Below are 12954 nucleotides of genomic sequence, written 5' to 3' on the forward strand. Positions count from 1 at the left end.
TATTAAGAATGGATTTTTCGGTCAAAGATGGGATTCTTTAGGGTAAGTTAAAATAAATATAATTGAAACGAGACATAATGAGATAAAACTCAAAATATGTAAATATAAAAAATATAAGATATGAATGTATTTTTTAAAAATAATTTCTGTTATAAATATATAAATTTAATGAGGAAACGAAATTAAAAAAAATATTATATGAATTATGAGTAACGTGGAATATTATTATTTCGATAGAACATTACAGAATGATCGACAACCACGAGGAACGGACCCAATCTTACCAGCTGTATTAGAATTTCTTGAAGAAACAGAAGAAACATTTTTTCATGCAGTAATTACGGACGTTGAACCATCAGCACCTCAATTTAAATTGGCTCCAACATATACCCTTTACCTGGCAGCAAGATATCGTGCAAGCACACATTTTAGACCAGAATTACAACCAACGGAGAGAGCTCACAGATTGACTGTAATGTTGGCAAACGTCGCTAGTATGATTCAACGAGTAATACAGGTAATTTAAAATAATACAAAAAAAAATAAATAGTCGATTATATTTTATTAAAAATTAACATTATTTATGTAATAATTATTCAATAATTATATAATTATATAATAAATATTCAAATTAGACAAGTAAATAGATTCAAAATTTTTTATTATTCATTATATTATAATTTTTATTAAATTAATTAATTTTGTTATTTTTTGTTATTTTCGTTCAAAGCAAAATTTTATATTATTTATCTATTATTATATTTCACATAGGAACGGTATATGGATGCGTCTTCATTGGCATTATGGTTAGCAAATGGTTCAGAATTATTACATATGTTGAAAAACGATCGTCATGTAGGAGCATTTTCGACGAGAGCACAGGATATTTTGACAGAAGCAGTTCATACAGCTTTTGCGTCGCTAGTTCGATGCATTTCCTTAGAACTAGCGCCGGCAATGTCACAATTTATGGCTGATGCAGATGAACCTGCCAAAGAAGCTGGTGTTCTTCAAATATTTTCGAGTACGATGGCATTACTCAGACGATGTAGAGTAAATGCTGCGCTCACGATTCAACTATTTAGTCACTTATTTCATACAATAAATGCAACTACATTTAATGCATTAGTTTCAAACACAAACTTATGTGTTAGATGGTTTGGTCGTAGATTAAAGGCAAGACTAAACGCTCTTGAAACTTGGGCTGAAAGGCAAGGATTAGAACTCGCAAGTCAATGTCACTTAGCAACAATTATGCAAGCGACTCATCTTTTACAAGCGCCAAAATATAATGCAGAGGAACTTGCTACTTTAAGTTCTACTTGTTTTAAGTTGAATTCTCTTCAAGTCCGAGCATTGTTGCAAAAATATCAACCAGCTGCTGATGAGCCAAGACTTCCGGCAGAATTGATCGAGAATGTAGTCAGAGTAAGTTGATACTTGTGATTAAATAAAATAAATAGGTATTGTATAAAAGAAAATATGATATAAAAAAAAAAAATAAAAAGAGATTAGAATTTTTACCATTAAATTCTAGGTAGCAGAAAGTGTGGCTGATACTTTGGCACGTGCTGATGGCAGGGAGATTCGACTTGAGGAAGAACCTACACTTGCATTAGCACTTTTACTTCCCGAAGATGGATATAGTTGCGAAGTTATTCGTGGTGTACCTCCAGGATTAGCAGAATTTTTAGCACCATTACAACGAGATGGTCTTTGTCGTATGGCATCACAACCTACTAGTAGTGGATACTGGACTATATATATGATAGATCATCATAATAATGTAAAAAAATTTTTTTTTCTTTCATAATTAAAAATATCTTAAATAATATTAACTTTTAAATTTAATTTAAAATTTTAATAGTTTCGCAGCCCAAGTGCAATGAGTAATAGATCTGGAGGGTATTCTTGTCATGCGGGTTCAAATATTGTTCAGCCTGAGATACATATAATAAAATTACATAAATCTACTAATGGAATGGGTTTAAGTATCGTTGCGGCAAAGGTATGTACGCATATATATGTATGTTTTATATTTGTATACATATGTTTAAATATATATTTCAATATTACAAAAGTTATTAGTATATGTTTGCAATAAATTTTGATTCTTGTAATAGAATATAGATTCTCTAATAAAAAATATTCTATAAATTTTAAATATTTTCTTTATATAATATTTCGAATTTTTCAGGGTGCTGGTCAAGATAGACTTGGAATATATATAAAGAGCGTAGTTACTGGTGGTGCTGCTGATGCTGTGAGTAAATATTATTTGCTTTCTGATATATGTATCATTTATTAAAATATCTTTTTCTATAGAATATAGAATATAGATAGTTTAGATGTTACCACTTTTATTTTTATCATTATTATTATTCATCGTGAAAAAAATTTTACAAGAAAAAAAATAAATGATTAATGGAATTGAATGGTTTCAGGAAAGATACATTTTGATGTTATTAGTTTTTTTAAATAATTTTCATATATCTTTTATGCATTTATGCATAAAAAAATTAATAATATAATACCTTTTTGAAATTCTATTCAATTCTATCTAAAAAATTTTTGAAATCAATAATAACAAAAATTAAAATAAGAATTTCATGAATCATCTTATAGATATATTTTATTTCTTCATTTTTATTATTAATTTTCATATATTTTATATGAAAATATATGTCTATTTTAATTAATATTGAATTTTTTATATTTTTTTTTTATCAAAATATATATGTATGAACTGCAGGATGGTAGATTGACTGCTGGTGATCAACTGCTAAAAGTGGATGGACAAAGTTTAGTAGGAATTACTCAAGAAAAGTAAGTGATACAAAAAAAATTAAAAATTATATAATAATTGCAAAACTGTTGCGGAAATATTCTTTATGTTAATTTTTTTCATATTTAAGTTTATTAACATTGATTTTGTTTTTTTATAGGGCTGCTGAATATTTAGTACGCACTGGTCCAATAGTCACACTTGAAGTTGCTAAGCAGGGTGCCATATATCATGGTTTAGCTACTTTATTGTCACAACCATCACCAGTAATGAACAGAGGTATGTATCTTTTGTTTATTATAGAATATTTAAACTTTTTTTATTTTATATTACAAATTGATTCAATTATGTTATTTCACTGTTTGATAATTCATTTCGCTTTAATGACGAAATGAGAGATCTGTGGTGAAAGAACTGTATATATCGTGAGAGTGAGACAACGAATTTAAAAAAACGGCGTAATTAAGAAAAAAAAACTGAAATAATCAATCTGAATTTAAAGAATCAATTCTAATTCACTTTCGCGATGCTTTCAATTTGCTAACTGCGGAATGTTCGCTTGATAACGCTTTTACATATTATTCTCGCTCGCATTATTCATTATTGCACGCCATTTTATTCTTCGTATTCTGGCTCTCGCGAAACAACGAGATATGAATGCTTAATTAACGCTTTACTAACTAATTGTTCCTGATCAGCATACAAGATTCGACCCAAATCCGAAAGCTTGGAAGCTTCAACGGCGCAAGAAATGAACGAGCAATCATCTACATCACATTCAATGGGTAATTTGTTGAATGTTCCAAGGCACGCGATTGATTTGGAACGTTCAATCGATTCAGTACCAGGTGCGATTCTTTTTTCGATTTGTTTTAAAGGTGTGGAATTTTAATTCTTTAAATTTCTCTAATCTTGTTTCGAATTGATATTGCAATCTTTGCAAAATATTCAGAGATACAAATTAGAAAATTAAGAAACTATCATTCATTATTAAAAAATACGTACTTTTATAAATATAATATTAATAAACATTATATAGCATATGGGGATAAAGCATTTGGGGAAAAAGCTACAAAAAGTTATAATTTATAATTTTAGAATAAGTGGTATATGGTGGCTGATAATAATGGTGATGGCAATAACACAAATTTACTTTTGTCTTTCGATTATGATTTCGGATATTTACAATTTTGATATTTTTATATCAAAATTATATTATTATTTTACACACAATTTTGATATTTTGAGAGATAATGCATGCACTTTAAGCAAACAAAAAAATTAATACGAAAAAAGAAATTTGCTACCTGTTTTGGAAGTTTGTCAATTCGTTTCATTCCTTCAATCGATAAATATAAATATTTAAACATCGATTATTTTAGACTCAAACTCGGATTCTTCGGCTACAGTAAACAACAAATGTAATAGTTTTTCTCTCGATTCAATACCCTATATCGATCAAGTCGATGAAATATCATCAGTTCCATTTTCAAGCAATCAATTCCAATTGGAATTGGATAAATACCAATTGGAAAATAATAACGTAAGTATTTATAATGGCATGGTTAACATCATAGTTGATATTTCATAAGATTATCTCGTAATATTAAACTCATTACGAGGTATGCAGCGCGTTGTGATCAAACGCTATGATTCACAATTAATCAACGAAGAAGGACAAATTGCAAATAGATACGAACGAGGAGAAGCATCTTCATATAAACAAGAAAAATATACAAAGACAAACAAACAAGCAAACAAATATAATATGGCGAAACAACAGGAAAAAAATGATGAAATAAAAGAAAGAAAAGTAAAAGATATCTTGTTATCGCCGTATGTTATATTAAATAATAATGATGATTTCGAAATATTTATTTCAAAAGCAAAGGCTGACATGTTTAATATTCCAGTATTGAATCTTGATTTGTCTGGTCTAGATAGTAATACAACTTATGATGTCTCCAGTTTCAACAAGTGTTGGAAATCACCAGAAGAGGTACGCCTTAGTTGCAGTGGTCGCGTAATCTTGGCTAAATATTTTTCGAAACTTAGTGATATTGAATTAATCGATCATCGACTTAATTCGATGAGGTTAGATAATTTAAAGAAATTTTCTTCGGAACCTAATTTTGCTTCGATTAAGAAGTATCAAACTCAATCAAATTATTTTTCTGTCTTTGATGATAATAGTAAATTTCGATCCGAATTAGATTTAAGAAATAATAAAATCAATCAGCAATACGGTTTACGAGATGAATCAGATAAAATATTCGAAAATTTAACAGTAAATTTGTTAAATAAGAATGATAGTAATAATTATTACGATAATTCATATATGTATAAGAAAATATCTATAAATGATAAATGGAAGTTATCATTATCGGAACAAAAACATATGATAAATCAATTGAAAAAAATATATAATCTTGATTATCTAAAAGCATCATCTCTTTCTCAATGTTCTTTTTTACATTTTTCATATACATCAAATAAGAATATGAATATTATATCTTCAAACAATATAATTCTTGATAAGGACATGAATAAGGATATGAATAAAATGTTATCTTCGTATAATATAAATGAAAAATTAATATCAGAAAATATTCAAAAATATGATTCACCATATATAATAAATATTGCAAAAAATTATATTCAAAGAAAGAATACAAAACAAAAATTATCTAATGCTAAATTTATGAAACAATTGTCAAGTTCCTATCCAAATATTGAGAGAATAAAGGAATTATGGCATAACGAAAATAATCAATTAAAAGAGGGAAATAGAAAAAAATACCTGTGGTTTAATTTAAAAAAATGTGATTCGGTTTATGAATTAAAACAAATCAATGATATATTATCACTTCCTACTAAACAATTTCAATTTTGGAATGATAATAATATAACAAATTATGAAGAAAAACTTTGCAAGCAAAATTTCATTGTTCAAGACAAATGTCAACAAAAATCAATGTCATTTATTAAAGAAAATAATTATTCTAATATTTTACCAATTCAAATTAAAAAAAATCGAAAAAATAACATGATCAACAATCAGCAAATTCCAATTTTGATTGAAAAAATTTATACTAATAATACGATCAACTTAATGCTCGACCAGGATTGGAAAATTTATCCAAGATCAAATCGAACTCATCTAAATCTTGATTTCTTTTTACGTAAGCAATCGACATTATATTTTTTGAATGCGTGCCTGTTGATGTTAAAAATATTGAATGTTATGCAAATTAGAAATTATATATATATTGTATATATATATATATATAAATAATTTAATATATTAATATATATATTAAATTATATATATATATTGTATATATATATATATATATATATATATATATATATATATATATATTTATTAATGATCGATTAACATCGCGCATGAAAGTAATCTTTTCGAACAATTTTTTTTTTTAACTTAACTTATCGATTAATTGAGACATTAATTTTAATGACGAAATATATTTTTAAGCATATCATTTTGAGTAACTTTTTCTTATATATAACCATTATATATAATTGGTTTAAAATAAAATCGTAAGGCTAAAAATTAAGGATAAATTCATTTTTTATTTTTCATAGTTTTGTTTTATTTAAATAATATGCAAGAAGATATATCAGACATATATATAGATACATAGTACAATATCAAAACATGCATTGCATTATATGACACATATTGACACCTATTGACACTATTTTGAATACAAATATATAAGTATTCAATATAATAATATATAGAATGTTTAGGCTTCATAGTTAAATAGTAAGCATTAGAAGAAAATTAAAAATGTTTTTCTGGTTTTTATAATTCATTGATACATATTATTCAAAATATTTTTTTCACTTTTAATCTTTTATAATGGTTATTTTCTATATGACATAGAGAAATTTTTTTTGATATTTGTTTTCACATGACATAAAAAATAAACATTATTCCATCTAGAAAATTAAAAATTAAATTAAAAATCACTTTTATTTGTCAAAAAATATTGTAAAATTTATAATATATGGTAAATTTATAATAATATAGGCCATTATATTGATTATAAAAAAATAGCAAAAACAAATTTTTCCTCTTTCTTTTTTTAATATTTATGATTAGAAAAAAAACTTGGCTAATGAATAAATATCTTATATAATATTGAAAGATTTTTGTTAATATTTCAGGAAATAAAGTCAATTGTTATTTATATTAAATATTATATATTAAAAAAATATCAAAAAAAATATGTATATTAAATATTAAATATTAAAAAAATAAATATATATATTAGAATATATAAGAAGTTATTTTTATATATATAAGAAAAAGTTGCTCAAAATAATTTTCTTAATAATATATTTTAAATCATTGAAATCAATAAAGAACCAATTTATCGATAAATTTTACTTTTTTCTTTAAAACTTTAATTTTTATTATAATTTTTAAGTATATTTTACATTTTTTTAATTCACAATTTATTTATGCTTAAATACAAGAATGTAATTCTATGAACCAATTTGATAATTACTTCATTATTTTTTTATCTATTCCAAGTCTGCTTTTATTTATATTCTATGTTTACTGTTTTGCTTTTGCTATATATATGTAAATAATATAAACACATGATGCATGTTTAAGCAATATTTAATACAATATTAAAATATTATTTATTTATTATTATACTCATTTACATACGTACACATTTATTATTTACTCATTTACACATTTTTATTATTAGCAAATGTATGTTAATATATGTGCATCGTAGAAATATACATATGTGTTAATAGTAAAACTATTGGATTTTATAAGTAAAATATTTAATGTTTAATTAGCAATGGGATTTAATATATCTCGTATATTAAATCCTGATCTCATATACAGAATAGAAATTCAAAATAATTCCAATTGATTTTAATTGTTAATCAAGATAAATTATAGTTACAATGAATGCGTTTTCATATAAATTACGTTCTCATAAATATGATCATCTCAAAATTGATCATCAGAATATAATAAAAAATGATTTTATTTTTTTATATAGAGATAGTAATAATAGTAATAAATAGTTAATTATAAAAAATAGTTAATTATAAAAAAATATATCTTAAATATTCAAAAATTTTATAATATTTTTTCGGCTATTAAACAAATAAAAAATAAACCGTATAAAAAATAAAAAATTTAAAAATGATTACTTATATATTCTAAAACATTTCAATATAAAAATAGTTTTAATTATATTATTAACTAAAACTTTACATTAAAAATATGTACAGGTATAAAAATTAAATATCATAGCTATCATATCTCTGGATTTTAATTTTATATTTCTAGATCAATGAAGATATATAAAAAATTTTTGCCACAAAAATGACAGATTTGACATAGATTTTAAAAATCAAAAATTTTTTTTTTATTGCATTATATCGTTATGAAAAACAAAAGATTTAAAGAAAAAATAAGTCTCAAATAAATAAGTTCTTTTTTTTAAAAATGAATCTAAAATTTTATAAATTATTTTATTCAATATTTTTATATTTTTATTGAAATATTGGAATGTAAATGATGTGCAATTCATAAATCAATTAGATATTACATATTAACTTACGAAATATCGAAATTTAATGAAAATTATGTCCAGAAGAAATATCAATATCGATGTGACTTCTATTATATGCTAAAATCAATATTGATTAGAAATTAATATTATGTTATCTTAACGCTCATTAGAGATCAGATTAACTTTATAATGAAAGAAATATTGTTCTTGTCACAAATAGCTCAATGATAGGAATAAATCAAAGAAAAAAAATTGTACACATAATATTCAATTAAATAATTTCACAACTTGATTTCTGCTAATGAATTACATAATTTGGAATGGAAATTATACTTTTTGAAATATGTATTATTCTTAGAATAAAAAGAATGATAGAATTTGGAATAGAATTTTATTTTTAATACTTGAGCAAGAATCATTAAGGTTATAATATTGAACTGATTTATTTAATTCCGATAATTTATACGATGATATAGACAACACTATAATATTTTAGTTAATTTGTTTACCAATCTTTGAAAAATACATTAAATTATGAATCAAAAGATCTGCTGAAACTCAAATTTTATCATTTTTTTTCTGGGAATAATACATAAAATTTTTTCAAAAAGCATGATTTGCATTTTATCTGAATCATTCCATTTTATCTGAATAATCTGAAATAATAGCAGGAATTTTGTCAAGTTGTGAGATCGTTTAATTGAAGTTTATGTGTATGATTTTTTCTTTTAATTTATTTCTATTTATTGAACTATTATCAATAAGAATAATATTTCATTTCAATCTCTGATGAGTGTTAAATTAACAAAATATTAATTTTTGATCAATAAATTATTGATTTAACTAATGGGAGTTATATTGATAATTGATATTTCTTCTGAACATAATTATTTTCCCCATTGAATTTTCATATATTTTGTAAGCTAAATTATAAAAATATATTATAATATTTAATTAGCTCATCAATTGCATATTATATTATTGGGTTGGAAACTAAATAATTGCGGATTTTTTTTAGAAAATCAAAGACAATTTTTTCATGGAACTAAATAACTTTATTCTGTAATGTGTTGCTCATTTTGATTAATGACCTTTTGCCATCTTTCAGGCAGCATTATAATCCCACGTTCATAAAACTTCTGGTTTTTATTAGCAAAAAACTGAATCAGGTATGATTTGATATCATCATCATTATTGAAATTTTTAGCATTCAAGGAGTTTTGTAAAGATCGAAACAAAAAATAATCAGATGGTGCAAGGTCAGGACTATATGGTGGATGTGACAAAACATCCCAACCAAGCTTCAATAATTTTTGTCGAGTGACCAAAGATGTGTGTGGCCTTGCATTGTCATGATGGAATACAACACTTTTTCGATTTGTCAATTCGGGCCGCTTTTCTTCAACTACATTGTTTAATTTCGTTAGTTGTTCAATGTAGACAACAGAATTGATCGTTCGGTTGGGTGGTAAGAGTTCAAAATAGACAATTCCTTTTCCAATCCCACCAAACTGATAACAAAACCTTCTTTTGATGAATACCAGCTTTTGATGTTGTTTAAGTTGGTTCACGTGGCCTGCTCCACGATCTTTTCCGCTTGATAAACAACACATTTTTCATTGCCAGTTATCAGTCGTTTTAAAAATGGATCATTTTCATTACGTTTCTTTAACAAATTGCAGCTGTTAATGCGTTGCGTTAAATGCTTTTCTTTCAATTCGTGAGGAACCCATGTATCGAGTTTTTGAACATAGCCAAATTGTTTTAAGTGGTTTTCAATGCATGTATGTGATACATGAAGCTTCTCTGCAATCTCACGAGTTACTGTGACGATCCGAATCGATTATTGCTTTGATTAGGTCGTCATCAACTTCAACTGAAATCCGCAATTACTTAGTTGCCAACCCAATATATTTATATTACAATAAAAACATAGAAATATTGAATAAAATAATTTATAAAATTTTAGATTTCTTTTTCAAAAGAACAATTCATTTGCGATTTATGATTTCTTGAGACTTTTGTTCTTCGCTAAACGAATATTATATGATACAATAAAAAAAACTTTGATCTTGAAAATTTATGTCAATGTCATTTTTGCGACAAAAATTTTTTATATGATCCGATTATTTTTTTTATCTTGTATATTTCAAATATATTTTAAATAATATAATAGTAATATATATTTTTTATTAAATATATTTTATTATATTTTTAATAATATATTATAACAATTAAAGTTTTTATAAATTAAAAAAAAATATGTGTCAATATTTGATTATATTGTATAGCAATGGCAAATTCAACAAAAAAAAAAAATTCAAAGAAATATAAATCTAAGATTCGCTTCACCATTCATAAATTAAAAACAAATAATGAGCAAACAAGAATCATTTTGACAAATTTGTGTTCTTTCCGAAGAAAGAAACACATGCAATGTAATATATCTCATATAAAAATCTATGCAAATAATTGTGCGGACATATATTCATCAATGTATAAAAACGCAATCATTGTAAAAATCAATATTATTTATTCTAACACGAAATGTTTTGATTTGATTTGTACATATATATAGTGTAGAGTCTTGATTTAAAATTATTTATACAATAAAATTTATTTTGAAATACATCTTTTGATTAGTTCGAAATTATATCTTTGTTTATGACTTAAAATTTTATGAACAATCTACATATTATTTATTATTAATATTACATAAGATTTCGAAGTAAATAAAATAATCAATATTTTTCAAAAAAAAAAGAATTACAATTAATATAGCAATTACTTTATATATGTTTAAAAAATGTTGGAATATCCGTAAAGTGGAAATTTTTAAGATAATAACATTTTCTTTTACAAAAATTTTTGTTGGAAGTATGTTAAATATTATTTATATTTATTTAATTATTTTTTCATTTTTCATGATATTTCATGATTCATATAATTTTTTATAAATAAAAATATTTGTTATATTTAATATATTTTTTTCGAAATATATTTCTTGGATTTAGTTGTGATTGATTGATAGTAATGTAACTAATTATCGCGATTTAACTAGGCTATGCGCAGGAATCCATTCTCAATATTTTCTCAATATTTTTTGTTAATAACTTATTAACAAATCCGTAATAAAAATTTATATAAAGGAAAATATTGAAAAATTATCTCAAGAATCTACAATTTACGGATGTTCTATATTTTTAAGATATAATATTTATATATAGAAGTGAAAAAAATAGCACACAATATCATAAAATAAAAAATTAATTCATTAAGAAAATTTTCTTATATATCATTATTTAAAAAATTAATAACCAAAATAAATCAAAAGATTAATTGAATGTATAAACATAAAAAGAACAATTGATTTTATTTTAAATTTGATTTGGTCATATATTTAAAAAAAATATACTGTAATATTGTATTTGTTGAAGAAATTTGATTGCTATATGATTGATGTTTGATAACAAGAATTTATGTCGATCTAAAATTTACTATTAAAATATTGTTTCATTATAGTTCATTATAGTATGTAAAATAATTCCAGAAATTTGCAGAGCAATAAGCAGATTTTAAAGTAAATAAATATATTTTAACTTTTTATTTTAATATGTATAATATGTGTAATAATTATTATACTTTTTATTTATTATATATTTACTTAATTTATATTAATTTATCACTAATTTATAAAATTATATTTTATTAATATATAATAATAATTATTTGATATATTTTTAATATTATTTTTTATATTGTATTAAAATTATCTCTAAATATATGTCATCCTATAGGCATAAAAATTCAATATAAGTATATATAATAATGTACTTTTTTGTAATTATATAATACAATGTAATTAAAAAATAGTTACAATCTCTGAGGCAGATCGCAACGAAATTCATTACAATCAGGAGACCAAAAGTTTATGTTTTATATATATATATATATATCTAGAAATTTTATATTTAGAATAATCGAAGAAAGTTAGGATATTCTTCTAAAAAGTAGATGCTTCTAATTGATAAATGATAATGATGAATTAAAAAAAAAAAAAAAAAAAAACAAAGGAAAAGGACTTTAAATTTAAAATTTAAGATTTAAAGTTAAAATTTAAGTTTTGTGTTTTTATTAGTTTCCAAGATATTAATTTAAAAATTTTCGATACAGTACATTGAATTTTTCTTATACCTAAGACGAAATAAAAGTTTATAATAAGCAATAAAAATCATAGTCATCAAATTAAATAGTCAATAACTATGTGATCATCAAATTAAATAATAACAATAATCCTAGCATTTATGATATATGTAAAATATCGGCGATGATTGCACTAACATAACTAGTCGCTTATCAATGGCAGGAAAAATATAACTAATATTTTTCTATTTTTATATGACTATTTTTATTTTATATTTGAATAAGAATGTTCATATTTTGAATAGTTATTGCAATAAGTAACTATGTTATGTGATATATTTACTGAAATCCAACATATTTCAATCACTGAAATTAAAATGAGTGACAAAAATAATAATAATAAAAATAATCGTTTTATTATGTATTATATATATTATATATTATATATTA

General features: G+C 23.3%; 1 protein-coding gene across 16 annotated transcripts in view; it reads left to right on the top strand.

The window, feature by feature from the left end:
• The window catches only part of LOC410161 (afadin), a 51732-nt gene that overhangs the window by 16388 nt on the left and 22390 nt on the right, over positions 1-12954 (top strand). For 10 of the 16 annotated variants that reach the window (XM_026439771.1, XM_026439762.1, XM_026439765.1 and 7 more), the window contains 11 exons: positions 238-517; positions 772-1428; positions 1538-1786; positions 1868-2008; positions 2198-2263; positions 2753-2826; positions 2946-3064; positions 3484-3633; positions 4168-4328; positions 4416-4784; positions 5283-5967. In XM_026439771.1, the coding sequence (XP_026295556.1) occupies positions 238-517; positions 772-1428; positions 1538-1786; positions 1868-2008; positions 2198-2263; positions 2753-2826; positions 2946-3064; positions 3484-3633; positions 4168-4328; positions 4416-4784; positions 5283-5967 (2951 nt within the window). The remainder of the gene's footprint in view (positions 1-237; positions 518-771; positions 1429-1537; positions 1787-1867; positions 2009-2197; positions 2264-2752; positions 2827-2945; positions 3065-3483; positions 3634-4167; positions 4329-4415; positions 4785-5282; positions 5968-12954) is intronic. The other 6 variants (XM_016917212.2, XM_016917213.2, XM_026439769.1 and 3 more) reach the window with 5 other exon arrangements.

Source organism: Apis mellifera, linkage group LG3, assembly GCF_003254395.2.
Source record: "Apis mellifera strain DH4 linkage group LG3, Amel_HAv3.1, whole genome shotgun sequence".
NCBI lineage: Eukaryota > Metazoa > Arthropoda > Insecta > Hymenoptera > Apidae > Apis > Apis mellifera.